The following is an 18,286-nucleotide window of genomic DNA, read 5'->3' as shown; positions in this document are numbered from 1 at the left end:
GGCTATATACATTTGACACGTTTATTATCTTCTTACTTCCCTGACCTGGGTACCTGATGACCTTTATTCTTCTCTCTCGCGCGCGCTCTCTCTCTCGCTCTCTCTCTCTCTCTCTGCAATGTCTAATGACCTGCGCATTCTCGAGGACGTTTTGAAGTTGTGTTTGACTTGACGCGAAGCTGCTAGACCTCGGAAGATAATGCGCATGGTATTAAAAACGCGTCGTGCAATTTCGTACTTAAGAGCATGAATCCTACCTTTCATAGAAATGAAACCCTCGCTTCGCGTCAGTGGAAAGTGGTGGCTTAAATTTGACCAGGGGTTTCTTTCATAAGATTTGAACTGAGGCGGGTCTGCATTAGCACGCGCCTGTCTCATCCGTCTCCATGGTTCTTTTTGCGCGTTCCCCGGGCCCCGCCCATTTACATCCTTTGCGCGTCTTTATCACCTTGCTTTTTAAAATATTTTTTTACTCAGTAACGGATATGATTTAAAATGTAGCGAAGTACAATACTTTAAACAGAACATACTTAAGTAAAAGTATAAGTACAGATTTTAAAAACTACTTAAAAAAGTAAAAATACACAAAAAAACTACTCAATTACAGTAACGTGAGTAAATGTAATTCGTTACTTTCCACCTGTGCAACCCAGTAACTTAGTTTTGGTAAACCATTCTCTGCAAACATGTGAAAAAAAATAGGTTATTGAAATTTGGCTCCCCTTGTGATGTATTAATCCCGCCCCTTAATCTGCACTATCTAACCACAGCACTGCCATTTAGTGCAGAGATCAGCTCATTTGCATTTAAAAGGACACACACACAAAAATCTATTTTATTTTATTTTATTTTATTGAAGACGCAAACCGTAACTTGATGTTTTCTTTGATGGTCAGCGCTCAGTTCAAACAGTAACTACTACCTTCTTTCACTTGTTTTGACATTTAGGGTGAAGTCCAAATGGTGTTTATGCCCCCTTGATGGATACTACAGGAAGAGTACATCACAAAAACAGTCACTTTAAATAAAAAGAAAATGACGTTTTATTTCATTGCTTAATTTGCCAAGTGTATTCGGACACACTATGAGACACAATTGCATACATCAAGACTTTTAATCTTCAAAGAAAATAGGGCATAGGGATGATCGATTTCGAGTGGAATCCTCCCTGAGAAGCGTTATATATGCATTCACGAGTGCATTCTAACCAATAAAATGACACTTTAATCTGAGTTTTATTAAAAAATTTTGCCCATTTTAAAACTTTGCCATTTGAAAGCGAACTGAACCAAGAAGAGAATGAAACATTGTAACTATTTTAATTAATGTTATATTTAATTTAAGTTTGTGTTAAACTTGTAAAGCTTAATGAAACCAACATTTATTCATCTGTATTCCTCTCTCTCCTCAGGGTTCAGTACTGAAGACACTGTGTTTGTGAAGACAGGAGCTTCTGTTCAACTGAATATACAGAGAGATAAACTACCTGATGAGTTTGAGGAGATATTCTGGCAGAATGAAAAATCAGACACTATAGTGAAATATTATAATAAATTTAAAGACGTAAAATATTTTGATGACTACAAGGACAGAGTGGATTTCAATACTGAAAGTTTCTCTCTAACACTGAAGAACATGAAGAAGACAGACAGTGGAGTTTATACAGCTAAAATAACTGGAAAATCAAATAGAGATGTTGCTGAACACAGAGTATCTGTTATAGGTGAGTGAGTATAGAGAGTCTGTTGTGATTTAATGTGTTACTGAATTTGTTTGGGCCTTTCTTTAAGACCACAGAAGCATGGCAGTGGGCTTGCAATTTGAAACTGATAACTGATCAACAAAACTCTGTTTGAAATGATACAAATTACACAAAAATAAATTTGTTCCAAAAAAGACTTAACACAAATTTATAATGGTGAAACATTGTGTTTGTCCCACTCCAACAAATGTGGATCAGTGACCGTTTTCAAAAATACTCTCGCTACATTATTCTTTTGGCAAAATGGTTAAAATAAAAACTAAACTCTCAGAGCTTTCCAATGATATGTAGTCATATAAGTGTAATAAAAAACAGTTTTTAAACAAAACATTGATTTAAACGTAAGATGTACTGTTAAAACCATTTATACCACGGGGCTGTTGAATGCTTTATTTTGATTGGCTGAAAAAAATTCATTTGGTGTTGATTATTTTTCTGTAAAACGCACACCTGACCTGTCTTAAAATAACCACTAGAGCAATGTCTGTGTTAACCGTGGTATAAGAGGAATAATTGACTCCGGTCCCTTAATAACCACCTTATGTGTGCATTATTTTCAAATGATTTAATGGCCCGTCGTCAATTTTTCCTTACCCAAACTACAGTTCATCTCAGAATGTTGTAAAACTAAAGTAAATGTGTTTCAGATGCAGTGAAGACTCCTGAGCTGACTGTCATCTCTTACTGGTCCAGCAGTGACTCCTGTACTGTAAACTTCACATGTAGAGCTCATGACCTCACACTTAACTCCACTTATAATAATGATAACTGCTCTCCAGAGGAAGTGACATCACATGAGAAGTTCACTATCATCCTGATCTGTAGTAATGAAGCCATCATCTGTAACCATAGCAACCCTGTCAGCTCAGAAACAGAGAGAATAGACATTAAACAGCTTTGTAAAGGTAAATATTTCTCTGCTGACCCATCATCACAAACCACAGACACAATCAAATATACACAGATTATCTGCTCTTCATGTGTCTCACAAAACAAAGCTCTCTTCTTGATTTACTAATCTTAAAACTTCAGTATGAATATACTGATGACTGCAGTTTTTCATTATACGATCTCTTGCAGGGAATGAACGACACAATCGATTCCCCCCCAGTCAAACGTATAGTGTGTTCAGTGTTTTGATGGTTGTGGTTGTTGCTGGAGTGATTGTGTTTTGTGGTTTGGTTCTTTACTGTTGCTGCAGGAATAAGAAAGGTATGTATCCTTTTCAGAAACTAAAATATTGTAAGTGTTTAGTTTGTGTTACATGAGTTTAACTGAGAGAAATCCACTCAGTCCTCAAATGCACACTGACACATTGACAGAGCTGACAAATATCACGTTCTGTGCGTGTAGGTCCAGAAAGCTGTTTTTAACCATGATAAGTCAATTTCTTAAGCGGTCATTTTTTCTTATAATGCGTTGTGTTTCTGCTTTCATGTGTTACAATACTGATCAATCTACAGGTTATTTAGTGCTCTAACACATCCTGACGTTTGACTTCTCAGAGTTTTTCAGAATAAAAGAATAAGTATACTTTTGTCCCGCTGCTGGTTGTATGTTGAAAATTTTTATTTTTCTTATTTGATTTAATTTAATTTCTATTGTGTTCTAAGTGTTAAAAAATGTTTTATTCTCAAAAATTGAAGTTTGTACTGTCGGGTTGCTTTTGAAACATTTGAAGAAACTGAAATTTAAAATAAAAATTTCATTTCATTATTTTTTACAAAGATAAATTACAAAATATGTTACATATTAACGAGGTCATAGTCATTTATATTTACTTAAATCTATCTTGTTCTGTTGTGTTACTTTCATCCCAGCTGTCAGGGTCAAAAGTAACAATGCGCTAGTTATGTTTAAAGTGAAATTATACTGAAGTCGTTTTTCATTTCATCAAAAATTCACCTGGTATCCATAGACCACTTGTGAGTCATTGACCACAGCAAAAATATATTTTTCCTGAAACATTAGCTTTTAAAATGAATGTTTTTCTGAAAAGTTTTACTTTCACCCCTGCTCTCCCCCAATGTGTAAAGTAAAACTATTTTATATTTCTCAGGTTTTCAGAAGGATGCCAATATAGACTATGATGATGTTGAGGTAAGAGTCATATCATTCATCATTTGTTGTACACTGTCAGAATTTTTTTTTTTTTTCGAAAAGGGCTCCCTGTATAGCTGTAACTGGAGCGGATTCCCTTCAAAACTACACATTCACACCAAAAGAGTTCATATCAGTACCTCAGAGGTATAAATTGGTAACCATAGAGTGCAGATTAGTACCGCAAATGTATACATATCTGTACCTAAATGGTAGATATTAAGACCTTTTTAAATGGTACCCTCCAATTAGAGTTTGGGATCATTTCTTCTGACAGTGTAAACATTAGATGATACACGCTGTCATGGTCTCTAAATTTGTACATTTCAAAATTAAAATGTTTCATTGTTACAGATACAGTGTTTGTTGCTTGTTTCCAGTAGTGTCGTTAAATATCTACTAATATTATTAAAAACATTATTTTACTAAACAGCAATGCATCATCACACTTCAGTTATACAATAAAATCTGTTTTATTTTATTTGTTGTTAAAGACTCTGACCCATATTCATAAGATGACAGAAGATATCTGGACCACTGTTACATACAATACAGTAGATCAACGTCACAAACCTTAATGTGTTCATCATGATGTTGATAAACTTTAATAATGTTGATAAACTGTTGGTAATGCTTTTTTGGTTTCACGCCCTCTTTCTGAAACAGCTTACAGTAGAAACACAACTTCAACTTCAGGACCTCAATACTTTCGTAGTAATTTAAAAAAGTATAAATATGAATGGCTTGTAATTTCTCTTTTAAAACTTTTTACAAACTAAATCAATCTATACGTCAGTTCAATGTATGTTTAACATCTGCAGTTTTTAGTGTATGTTTGATAAAGAAAGTTTATTAAGTCACATACTGTAAGGGTTTTTGTGTTTCATTAATTTCTGTTCATTGTTAATCATCTTGTTTAGTTCATTTGTTATCTCATTTTATCATGAATAGTTTCACCTGTGTTTAATTCTAGTTAAGTTCTTACACCTGATCACCTTTTTCCCCCTGGACTAGCCAGGAGGGTTTTTCTCCTAGGGTTTTTTTCATCCCCTTAAAAGTCCGCCACCATTGACTTAACTTTAAACTTTACTGTATACGTTACATTATTACTTCGCTCGCTTTTCTATGCTTTTCCCTAAATCTATTAATGTAAGCTGCTTTGAAACACTTTACAATTGTGAAAAATGTTATAAATGTAATTGTTATGTTTGATTAATCACTAACCTTTAAATTCTGCTCTCATGTGTTTATCATCAATGTTATGATGATCCTCATCTTCGTTGTGTGTTTTTGAATAAAGTTCCAGAATATATTAAGAATCCTATTTCCTCGTCATTATATTGTGTAGTAGAAAGAGTTGGTGTACGTGACACATACAATGTTGTTAAAGGAAATGTTGATCTGTTTAATTCCCACCTGTTTTTGCATTAACAAAGTTGTGGTTATTCATTTTTGTCTTTAGATTAAAGTGATGCTTGCACTTTTGAGTTTTGCTGTAAATCATTTGTTTAAATTCTTATATTATAAAACTGAATTGAATGTGTTTTAGATGCAGCTCCAGATTTCACTTATACAGTTGATGTCTTTTTTAAACTTTACTGCTCCAAACAGATGTAATGGGGTAGAAGGGTAGGACTACAAATTAGGTGGACTACAAATCCCAGGACTCAATAAACTATAAAAGAAAATCAAACTTTGTGTGACTTCCTCTGTGTGGTACCATGTGCTTTAAAAAGCTGTTTTTCAAGGCTTTGTAATGCAGATGAAAAGACCAATTGATTAATGAACAGTATAGCAGCCTAGAACTGAATTGGAACAATGAGGTTAGTTACCGCTTACTGTCCCTAGAGTTTGTCAAATTCAGTCACTCTACTAGAACCTATGAGCAATGATGGTAGTGGTGGATTACCTGCAGGTATTTTGATTTCTCCAGCATTGTTACAGTCTTCCCAAAATGCAATCTGTGTACTTGTGGTTAATGTTAGCAAAGAGACAGCATATTTACCAGCAAAAGCTAAGTTGGGTTTGGTCTATCAATCTGAGCAAGAATTTTTTTTTAAGAAATATTTGCAGGGTAATGTTACTGAAATGGTTATTCAGTGCCAGACATCAGCGTCTGTTTCAAACCCAGCCCAGTCTCACGAAATTTCGTTATATAGTCACGTATTTTTTTGATTCTTTTTTCGTGCTATTATCACGAAATTTCGTGTTTTTTCGTGATCGTATAACGAATTCCTGTTTTCGTGTGATTATCACGTATTGGTTACTCAACTGTTTTGTCCTATTTTCTTACCATTGTCGCTTCGGTTTAGGGTTAGATTTACATAAAATGACATCCCTAACCAAACCCACACTGTAAAAAAATTCCGTAGAAATCGCAGCTGGGTTGCCGGTAATTTACCGTAGATTTACATTTATGTTATTTACTGGCAATAGTTTGTTCAAAGTTAAATGAACATTAAACATTTACAAGTCTTTGTCTTTACAGAGTAAAACTAAAAAAACAGCATCAAGCAAAACATTCTGGGAAACAAAATCTGAAGCAAAAAACAGAAAAAGGTTGATGATGATTTCTGATTCCCAGAATGCTTTGCATGAGGCTGTTATTGTATAGTTTTATTCTGTGAAGATAAAGACTTGTTAATATTTAAAATTTATTTAACTTTAAACAAACTCTTGCCAGTAAATAACATAAATGTAAATCTACGGTAAATTACCGGCAACCCAGCTGCAATAACATTGAAATTTCTACGGACTTTTTTTACAGTGCAACTCTAACCCCAACGCCAGGCGACATATAAAAAAATAAATCAGAAAAAATTGTATAAACCAATATATAAAGTGACTTTCTAATGCAAACACCAAATCTAACCCTAAACCGAAGCGACAATGGTTTAAAAATAGGAAAAAGCAGTTGAGTAACCAATACGTGATAATCACACGAAAACAGGAATTCGTTATACGATCACGAAAAAACACGAAATTTCGTGATAATAGCACGAAAAAAGAATCAAAAAAATACGTGACTATATCACGAAACTTTGTGAGACTGGGTAGTTCAAACCACAGTGAGCTGGGTAGGATAGAGTTACCAGGCCTTTCAGAGTCTGAAAAGGAAGTGGTTAGGCACCTCTTTATCAGTATGTTTTTGCTAAGGATGATTGTGACTTGGGTTGTACTAAATTAACAGAGCATCAAATCCCTTTGTTGGACGATGTTCCTGTCAAGGTTCTGCCATATTGTCCTTTGTTTAATCTAGTCTTGTGGAAGAATCATGACAGACCCATGTTTTGTGTGGGTTCACGTGGTCTCTGTATTGGTTTACTAGACCACGTGTTCCCTGTGTCTTGTCTCTTTTACCCCGGTCCCTATGGAGCGAGATATGCGTCTTTATTAAATGCGATAAATTAAATGATCTGAGAGAAATAAAACTATTTGAAAGAAAAAGTTATCACACTGATAGCAAAAAAGCATTTCATGAGGAAAAAAAGAATATATGAGAGAAAAAGTTTTCATAACAATAGCAAAAAATAATAATATTTGAGACAAAAAAAAAGTTTTGAGAGAAAGTATTTTATCATGATAGAACATAAAAAATATAAATTTGAAATTTTTAAAATTATTTCTGAGAAAAAAAATCTCTCAAGAATATGTTTTTTGCTATTAGTGTGAAAACATTTTCTCTAAAAAAAAAAAGTGTTTCTATCAAAACGCTTTTCTTTGCTCTCGATGCAATTTCTTGCTCTCGTGTCAGGATTTTGCTTTCTCTGTGAAAAATGTGTCATGGGTGGGGCCACGTTCCTATTGGCCAGTCGGGTGAGCATCGTCTTATCTTGGGAATCGAACTGAATCATTACACTGTTGTTCGGTTCACCTAGATAGATGCCTTCTCTGCTTTTAATTGAGCACGGACACTAATGTTTGAGTAAGATGACAAACACAACTCGATGGATAGCTGGCTGAGCAAGTTCACAGCACTGAAGATTAAACATTAAAAAATGAAATGGTACTCTTATTCATGAATGAATGTGTATTATATTATTAGCTTGCTAATCGCTAATTATCCATCATGCTATAGGTAAACTTGCAAATTCCAAATGAATGTTTTGATTCACTCCTTATTTAGTGAGTAGTGATCTAGTTTCTACCTCTAGTTTCTAGCACTTGCTAGCCTCAAAGCACCTGAAGAGTAACTGCTTGTTCATTATATACAACCTCCTGTATAACTTTCAACCAACTGTATGCAATGCAGGTGGCAGTGCCACCCGTCCCGTGAAACACGGAATCGTCCCGTATTTACGGGCAAAATGACGCGTATCAAATCAATACGGGACGCGATTTGTCCCGTATTTTACATACACTCTTAAAACGAATGTGTTAAATTAAGACATCTTTCTTATAAGGACAACACATCTAGTGTTTTATTTACATGAACTCAAAATCAATACGAAATAACACATAATGTGTTGAATAGTTTAATACAAAACAATGTGTTAAAATTAACACACCCAGTGTTGTTACAAACATAACACATTATTGATGTGTTAAATTGTGACAAGTGACAAGAATTACACTTATAAAAAAAGTATGTCTGACATGCTCCAATAGTCATCTCTATTCCTTTCATTCATTTCAGAAAGCCTCTATAGTCTATTTTCCTTATAGTTTCAGGTAAGCTTAAGCTTCTTATTGCAAAGCAGTTGGGGAGTTTTTGAATAAATCAAGTCCAAGTGAATGACATCAGAGGAGCGCAAGAAAAATTCGAGGCAGCTATGAACTTGACAGAGAACCTGCGCCTCGTCCATTAATTGTATATAGCAGGAAAAGTTAAGTCTTCTCAGCGTGAGAAATACAAGGTGTGGTGTGTGACCATGTGAACTGACTGAAATGCGTGTGTGACTCGAGTATTTTTTCCCCAATACTATTTTGAGTATCAAAGCATATGTTTAATCTATAATTACTAAGTTATGGATCTGTTAATTTAATAAATTAATAAAAATATGGTTCACATCTCACAAGTTCCTCCAAAGCTTATTTTTTGTGGTGGTGGTTGAGGAGATTCTCCCTTTTATATGTAAAGCGCTTTGAGTGTTGCAGAAAAGCGCTAAATAAGTGTAACAAATTATTATTATTATTATTATTACTTTGTTGCCCTATTTATTGTCATAGCTGTGTATTCAATATGACCATAGTTGTGATATTGAGAGACTGAGTGCATCTGTTCACACTGATTTCAATAGGCAGCTATCTTATTATAATGGTATCAATGTTAATATTTTTATGAAAACAAAAAAACACATTTAAGTTATGATATACCACCACTGGCACGTACGACATCGGGACTGTGATCACCGTAGCCCCGACGTGTGTGGCCCCCCGCGCTGCGGCAGCTAGGCGTGTACTTCCTCCATGCACACTACGTTGGTTGAAAGTTATACAGGAGGTTTTATATGATGAACAAGCAGTTACTCTTCAGGTGCTTTGAGGCTAGCAAGTGCAAAGGTAGAAACTAGATCACTACTCACTAAATAAGGAGTGAATCAAAACATTCATTTGGAATTTGCAAGTTTACCTATAGCATGATGGCTAGCGATTAGCAAGCTAATAATATAATACACATTCATTCATGAATAAGAGTACCATTTCATTTTTTAATGTTTAATCTTCAGTGATGTGAACTTGCTCAGCCAGCTATCCATCGAGTTGTGTTTGTCATCTTACTCAAACATTAGAGTGTCCGTGCTCAACTAAAAGCAGAGAAGGCATCTATGGCCCTGTCCCAAATGGCGCACTTCATGTGGACTTTCGGTCTCGTGGCCTTAAATTGCGCGTTCTCGCTTAGTCTACGAGTCCGTAGGGTGTCCCATATGTCATTTTTACGCTTTGAAGTGTGCTCATCAGCGCCTCCTTTGCCCCCTTGATGCGGTCTTCAGTGAAGCCCGCACTGCAGCAGGCTTTGCGCACTTTGCCAACCCAGAAGTCCTTGCGAAAAGGCAATCAGACCAATCAGACGACGGAAGGGAGGAGTTCACACTGACGGGCAACCTCTCTACCTATTTCCGGTGTGATGCTCGAGTCTGTCCCAAAATACGACTCCGGTGCACCCACGTGGACTCGCATCAAGGGTCCCTAAAGTCTGGACTACGTGATGTCATCAAAGTGTGGACTCTGAGAAGGACCACAAGTCCGGAGTGTGCCATTTGGGACAGGGCCTATCTAGGTGAACCGAACAACGGTGTAATGATTCAGTTCGATTCCCAAGATAAGACGATGCTTACCCGACTGGCCAATAGGAACGTGGCCCCGCCCATGACACAATTTTCACAGAGAAAGCAAAATCCTGACACGAGAGCAAGAAATTGCATCGAGAGCAAAGAAAAGCGTTTTGATAGAAACACTTTTTTTTTTAGAGAAAATGTTTTCACACTAATAGCAAAAAACATATTCTTGAGAGATTTTTTTTCTCAGAAATAATTTTAAAAATTTCAAATTTATATTTTTTATGTTCTATCATGATAAAATACTTTCTCTCAAAACTTTTTTTTTGTCTCAAATATTATAATTTTTTGCTATTGGTATGAAAACTTTTTCTCTCAAATATTCTTTTTTTTCTCATGAAATGCTTCTTTGCTATCAGTGTGATAACTTTTTCTTTCAAATAGTTTTATTTCTCTCAGATCATTTAATTTATCGCATTTAATAAAGACGCATATCTCGCTCCATAGGTCCCTTGTTAGCCTCCTCATTATTGTTTCATTTATATCACCTGTTCCCCTCTTGATTTGCTCCCCTATTTAATCCTCTTGTATTCATTGTCCTGTGCTTGTGCATTGTGTGTCCATACCTGTGAGTACATTGTTAAAAGGTCTTGTCTAGTAGAGTTTAATGTATTTAGTCTTGTTCATTGTTTAGTGTTTAAGTGTAGTATAGTTCTTGTCCTGTTTAGTTATCTTATCCTCTGTATTGTATCTTGTATGTTGTTTTGCCCCCTCGTGGGTATTATTTTCTGTTTATTATATATAAAGTCTTTTGTTCATCCACTGGTGTCTGCATTTGGGTTCGTCCTTCACACTTCACAACAGAATGCACAAGCCACAAAAGAACCCAGCAGACAACCCGTGTCATCCCGCCAGGCGGCAGTCGGCTGACCTAGAACTGTGGTGGCAGTCGACTGCCGCCGACATGAAGATGGGCAAGACCCCATTTCCTCCCCAGCAAGAGAGGTCCCTGAGGGGGTATGCCCAGGCGGTGGAAGCGAGGAGGGTTTTGTTGCCAGAGACCCTCCTCAACTCCTATTTTATCGCGGGGCTCAACGTCCCTCCTCCCTTGCCTGAACGGGAGGAGCTGATCCGCCGCCCGTTCCATGAGGTGGTGGACAAGTTGTGTTGGGAGGAGCTTCAGGTATCCTCCAGGGCATCGACCCAGAACGTTCCCCTCCAGCCCCAGAGAGCTCCTCCCCACCTATGCCCCTTCTTGGAAAGCGCGAGAGGAGGGTATCATGGGAGTCGCCATCCGAGGGGTCCTCTTTGGAGCCTGCTGCTCCCACCACTGTCCTCACCTCACCTGCCACAGATTCTGCACCACGCCTGAGAAAGAAGAGGAGGAGAAGGGGGTTGACCTCACAGTCTGCGCAGCCCCCGCTGCAGCCCCTGCCATCTGCGCAGCCCCCGCTGCAGCCCCTGCCGTCTGCGCAGCCCCCTGCCGTCTGCGCAGCCCCCGCTGCAGCCCCTGCCGTCTGCGCAGCCCCGCCGTCTGTTTTCTTTTTTTTGTCTGTCTGTCAGTCTGTCTTGTCCCGTGTCTAGTGTTCCCCTGGGGAGCGTCTGGTAGCCGCTCCTTTAGGGGGGATTCTGTCATGGTTCTGCCATATTGTCCTTTGTTTAATCTAGTCTTGTGGCAGAATCATGACAGACCAATGTTTTGTGTGGGTTCACGTGGTCTCTGTATTGGTTTACTAGACCACGTGTTCCCTGTGTCTTGTCTCTTTTACCCCGGTCCCTTGTTAGCCTCCTCATTATTGTTTCATTTATATCACCTGTTCCCCTCTTGATTTGCTCCCCTATTTAATCCTCTTGTATTCATTGTCCTGTGCTTGTGCATTGTGTGTCCATACCTGTAAGTACATTGTTAACACTCTGGGGTCGGCTGCGGCGCGGGCGCCGCAAACTCTTTATTTTTCGATCACTCCCCAAAGAGACTTGGATAACTCTGCTGATTTTTGACATACAGATATGATTTATACATCATTTAAAACGTTAAATTGTCTAGTTTTTTTCTGTCCACTCCCAATAAAAACAGCATGTTGTGCTTTTCGCAAAATTAAGAAAATAAACATGATGCGCATTTTGTTCTCTCTCCCTCAGTGAAGTCCTTTCAGAAACACGTCAGAAAAAATTAACTGTAACTTAACGAATATTTGTCATATAAACAAAAGATAAATGTCTACATAATGCTTGGAATGTCTGCTTTTGGAAGATGTAAGTGAAATCGAAAACAAATATTGTAATTTGTTGTTAACTGTATTAGAAGAGAGAGATGTACCGTCTTTCTTCTGTTGCTTCATTATCTATAATGAGCCACGCCCCGCTCCATTGAAGAAAAGAGCAGAGATCATCCATATTCATTAGTCAACCCCACAGTCAATGGACATTCCGTCTCTGCAGCCATTCACTGCTGTGTTAAGTTTTAATCCGAGTGCTGGAAACATGACATCTACTTGTTTACTCGTGACTGTAACTAAAGTTATCTCCAGACGCGAGTGTGACTCGATTGACGTCCAAACGCACACACAAACACACAATGCCTCATATTTGAAGCGCTTTGCGGTATCATTATAAAAGATGCGATTGCACACATCACATACTTGTTTACTTGCGCCTATATCTCCAGACAGACGCGAGTGTGTGTGCTTCGTCAGTGTGACCGGATCGATGTCCGACATCTAAATCCTTATTTACTTGCGGATGTGTGTCAGTTTCTCCAGACGCGAGTGTTTTCTTTGTCTTCCGTCAAACAGCTGAGGTGACGGGAACGCACATACACAAACACGCGATTCAGGAAACTCTACGCGCTTTTTGGTATTCTTATAAAATACGCGATTGCAAACAGTACAATCCTTTTTTAGTTGCGTCTAAGCGCATATCTCCGCACAGCAATTTTATTAAACACAGGATCACTCGCATGTGCACACGTTTGCATTCATGATCAACACGTGAGGTAATGTAATGGCGGCGGCTGTAAACAAACATTGATAAGTTTATCACGCGTGTCCCTGGTTGTGTTTCTACTATAATGATTACAAAAACACAAATAGGAGTCCAGACAACGATAGGCAGTTGTTCTTTTGAGCTTTTTACTGCACAAAAGTAAACCTCTCGCTGGCCAACCAAACACAAACCCTGTGTTCACTTTATGATGGCCAAACAGTACCTTTACCATGATTAGGCTACTATGGTTTTTAAAAGGTAACTTATACTTGTGATATTAATAGAAAATATTTCAATAGAAATATATATATAATGTGTGTGTGTGTGTTTACATTATATTGAAAAGTAAACCTTATCATGGTTTTACTACTGAGGAAGTTACATTCCTGTTGAACATCCCCACAAGGCTCATTATGTGGCTCATTATTCAACTCTTTTGTCTCTCAGCTGTCAATCACTGATTATTCAGGAGCTTTCCCGCCTCCACGCATACAGCCTTTCCCAAGCAAAAGTGTCTTAGAAATTGTAAATCAATGTATTGCTTTATGTGATTGAGTAGGCCATATGATTTTCACATCATTTTGAAGAAAAAACTCTAGACTACTAGATCCTATTTTGAAAAGTCTTGGGAAAACATGTTTAGAATGAGTTTTGTGGTGTTATATCAGTGACTTAAAAATTTTGCTTTTTCAAAAACCACGCATAAACATTTTTCTCTCAAAAATACAAACATGTACATACATGTTGATTATATGATATTGTAGCCCAGTTTGTGATGAACACAGTGTTATGAGACTTTTGCCATTAATATGTTTTCAAGCAACTGAAAAAAGCACAAATGTCAGTGCATGTCAAAACTTCCCCAGGGCCCTAAAAACCCCTTAGACCCCAGAGGGTTAAAAGGTCTTGTCTAGTAGAGTTTAATGTATTTAGTCTTGTTCATTGTTTAGTGTTTAAGTGTAGTATAGTTCTTGTCCTGTTTAGTTATCTTATCCTCTGTATTGTATCTTGTATGTTGTTTTGCCCCCTCGTGGGTATTATTTTCTGTTTATTATATATAAAGTCTTTTGTTCATCCACTGGTGTCTGCATTTGGGTTCGTCCTTCACACTTCATAACAGTTCCATTGCATCAGCGTCATCACCAATTCCCAGAGGTGGAAAAAGTAATAAAATATTGTACTCAATTAAAAGTAAAGTTACTTTAATAATATTTTACTTAAGTAAAAGTATAGTTACTTGTCTAAAAATCTACTCAAGTAAAAGTAAAAAGTCATTTTAACTTTACTCAGAGTAAAAGTTACTTTTTTTACAGCGGGGAGAGGTGGAGGATTCTAGTATAGAAATATAAATATTTAATTGTAGGAATATCTTTACAATTAAAGTGCAATAACAAAAAGTTAATGAAATAAAAAGCTTTTTTAAACTAAGAAACATTTATGGAAATGTTTAATGATTTTTACATGTGAGTTATGCACTTTTAAAGCAAAAATAATATGAGGTCAGCAGCTAGTAAATACAATCACTATAGTAAGGTTGTAATTTATGTATTGCTGGTAACATACATTATTTTATTAAACTATATATAGTTTAAATGAGCATATAATGAGATGAGTGCCATGGCTATATACTTTTGTCACATTTATTGTCTTCTAGCTTCCCTGACCTGGGTACCTGATGTCAGACCTTTATTCTTCTTTCTCTCTCTCTCTCTCTCTCTCTCTCTCGCTCTATCTGCAATGTGTAATGACCTGCGCATTCTCGAGGACGTTCTTAAGTTGTGTTTGACTTGACGCGAAGCTACTAGACCTCGGAAGATAATGCGCATGTTATTAAAAACGCGTCGTGCAAATGAGCGGTTAAAACCCGGTCGGCAAAAGCATGAATCATACCTTTCATATGAAAGAAACCCTCGCTTCGCGTCAGTGGAAAGTGGTCGCTTAAATATGACCAGGGGTTTCTTTCATAAGATTTGAACTGAGGCGGGTCTGCATTAGCGTGCGCCTGCTTTGTCCGTCTCCATGGTTCTTTTTGCGCGTTCCCCCGCCCATCAATCATCTGTTGCGTGTCTTTATCACCTTGCTTTTTTAAATGTTTTTTACTCAGTAACGGATATGATTTAAATATAGCGAAATACAATACTTTAAATAAAACATACTTAAGTAAAAGTAAAAGTACAGATTTTAAAAACTACTCAAAAAAGTAAAAGTACACAAAAAAACTACTCAATTACAGTACCGGGAGTAAATGTAATTCGTTACATTCCACCTCTGCCAATTCCCGCTAGTCAGTTGGAAGCAGTGAAAACTCACATTAAGCAGCTTTTGGAGAGCCAGGTCATCAAGGAGAGTTGTAGTCCATATTAATCTACAATTGTGCTGGTAAAGAAAAGGATGGTTCCTTAAGAATGTGCGTAGACTATCGCCAGCTTAATGCATAAACTCGAAAGGACACTTATCCTCTTCCTCGCATTGAGGAGTCATTAGATGCATTGACTGGGGCAAAATGTTTTTTTTTTTGCATTAGATTTAGCAAGTGGCTACAATCAAGTGCCAGTGGCTGAAGCTGATTGCACCAAGACTGCCTTCTGTACTCCTTTTGGACTCTTTGAATTTTTCCGGATGTCTTTTGGCCTTTGGAATGGACCAAGCACTTTTCAATGACTAATGGAGCAAATGTTTGGTGGAGAGAATTGGTTTTAAGCTTTTTATACTGTAATTTGTGTTTTTAATGTTTGGTAAATATGGTATAGGGCAGGGGTTTTCAAACTTTTTGTGTGTGTGGACCACTATTTGTAATCAAGAATTTTCGCGGACCACCTCATAATACTTATTATAAAATATATCTGCACATCCATGGGCGTAGATTTAGGGTGGGACGCTAGGGACATGTCCCTAGCAATATTCAGGGAAGACTGAATTGTCCCTAGCAATAATTTCGACCAAACAATTAATCTGTATTTATATATAACCACTAATGTCCTTCTTATTCTTGTGTTTTCTATTTGTTACTTATTATATTTTTTCAGGAATCATTTAAATGAGACTAGAAATCTTTTGCAATCCCGTTCTGTAAAAATGACGCTCTATGTGGTACACAAACGGTTAACAGCTTTCGTTCTCTGCAATGCCCGCCTCCGTAACTCACATCGCTAATATGATTGGCTTTGCATTTCTTTAGTCCCGCCTCTCTAATCTTATTGCTAATATGGTTGGATTAGCATTTCTTGAGTCCCGCCTCTCTAAATCACATCACTTTATGGGCTTGTCTTTACTCGCTACGTGTAATACAATGGTTTCACTTTGTACAACGCGCCAAAGTTCACTCAACAAGACGCGCGTGATTATTCGGGCTACAGGTAAGTGAGGAAGAAAGTATTATTATACCCACTGTAACTGTTTCATTCACAAAATACGGAACAAGTTGTGTCACATAATGATTCAAGGAAAGTATTTTCACCAATACACGACAATCCCATGTTAACCTGAGGAGTTGCAAACTTTTGTCAACCTTTTATAAATGGGGTAGCAAGGTTATTTAGGGGGTCCCTAATCCATGAAAGAAAATAACCCCAACATGGTAAAAACATGAATTCATGTCATGATTGCTGAATACTTTACATTACTGCACTGTGGTCATTACTTGCACAGATGTAGACATAATGTAAGGTTGCATTTTAAACTTAAAATTATTTTTTTCACACTGATTAACTGTCTGTTAATGAAAAGAAGATTTAATGTGAACTACAGAAACGTTAATAAACGTTGTTCAGGAAACAGCCCTTTGCAAACACGTGACCTAGACCACGTGACGACGCCATGCTGGACGGCAAAATCACTGGCGCACTAGGTTGATTAGTAATAGACGAGCGGGATTTTTGATTAGTTTTAAACAGTTTAAATATATATTACACTAAAATACATGGCTTCTTATATTAAGGAAGTTGTTGTGCCGTTATCGGTCGAGGTAGGGCATTTGGTAGGTCCTCACAAAAAGCGCTATTTAGAGAAGTTAGAGATAGCGGGACTGGATACCGACCCTTACCTTCTTCCTCCTTCAATTTTCACGGACCTCATTAAATCGCCGAATCTGCCCGACTTCAGCCCGCATGATTTGTACCACTATGTGGTAAAGGGGATATCCCCATACACTGGTGCTGATCTTAAGGCTTTTAAAAGTCTGCAGAGCTGCCAACTTCTGAGTCCTAACCATTTGCCAATTGATAATAGTGTGGATTTTAGCTATTTCTGTGTTAAATAGTTGGAAAAGACTGCGGTAAAATGGTTCACAGTAGCCTACAAATCGAATCATATTTTAGAAATTAAATTGAAATAAAAGCTTTTACTGAGTTTAAATGCCTGAGATTAGAGTCTTTACTATTATTTTATACATTTCTATTATGCTTTTCTTCTGATAAAATCTAATGAATGGGCTACTGGTCTCTGTAAAATGTATAACTGCAGATAACAGCAGCTTTGATTCAGTTTATCCACTGAGAAAGAGAAGCGTAAAGTGATGATTTGTGATAGAGGGACTGTCAAAATCAAATAAACCAAATGAGTAGTTTATATTAAACTAAAGCAACAGATAATGTGTATGTCAAGACCATATAATTATATTTCGTATATATTATTGTTTATAGATGTCAAATATCAATTGACTTTTTTTATTAAAACCTGTCACCGCAAACATCACGCAGGCTTGTACTGCTTGCAAACATGCACACGCGAGTGATGGTTGCTTAAAATTGCTGTTTTCTGAGGGTATCTGCGTGCGTGGAATCCGGGCAGGTCTCTGCTTTTCATCCAGACCTTGACGCTTTGTGTGTTCGACTGGTGCGGAGCTGACTGATCGGCGTATGACATCAGAGTAACGCGAGAGCAAAGGTAAAGGCGGACCCTTTTGTAACATTTCGACTTGCTCTCGCGGTACTCTGATGTCCTCGCTGCCGAACTTCCTGCGCAGCGCCACATAAAGTGAAATGCTCTTTGACTCTTTGCAGCAAAGTACCAGCAACATGAGAAGTGGTGGCACGCAAAAGACAGTGAAGGTATGCTAAAATATAAAAGTGTCAGTACTGCGAGCACTGGTTTAGCTACTTACATCGTGAAAATGGATGTGTGGCGTGAGAATGGGGTCAATTGCGATGCGTGGGAGTTAGCAGCTATGATTTATGGTGTCACTGCAGCATTAAACAATAACATTCATGTAAAAATAATGTAT

The 18,286-nt window shown here is 37.4% G+C and overlaps 1 protein-coding gene across 2 annotated transcripts in view; it reads left to right on the top strand.

Moving 5' to 3' along the window:
- Positions 1-1,354: 1,354 nt before the first annotated feature.
- Positions 1,355-18,286, top strand: part of LOC135767141 (CD48 antigen-like) — a 30,603-nt gene continuing 13,671 nt past the window's right edge. Inside the window, exons 1-5 of one of the 2 annotated variants that reach the window (XM_065276774.1) lie at positions 1,355-1,723; positions 2,410-2,667; positions 2,843-2,974; positions 3,822-3,862; positions 4,357-5,520. In XM_065276774.1, the coding sequence (XP_065132846.1) occupies positions 1,369-1,723; positions 2,410-2,667; positions 2,843-2,974; positions 3,822-3,862; positions 4,357-4,440 (870 nt within the window). In that variant the 5' untranslated portion in view covers positions 1,355-1,368 and the 3' untranslated portion in view covers positions 4,441-5,520. Of the gene's footprint in view, positions 1,724-2,409; positions 2,668-2,842; positions 2,975-3,821; positions 3,863-4,356; positions 5,521-18,286 lie in introns of those variants that run through there. The other variant, XM_065276772.2, reaches the window with a different exon arrangement.

The sequence above is a fragment of the Paramisgurnus dabryanus genome, chromosome 6 (assembly GCF_030506205.2).
Source record: "Paramisgurnus dabryanus chromosome 6, PD_genome_1.1, whole genome shotgun sequence".
Classification (NCBI taxonomy): Eukaryota; Metazoa; Chordata; class Actinopteri; order Cypriniformes; family Cobitidae; genus Paramisgurnus; species Paramisgurnus dabryanus.
Note: the sequence above shows the minus strand (reverse complement) of the source record. Positions and strands in the feature narration are given on the sequence as shown.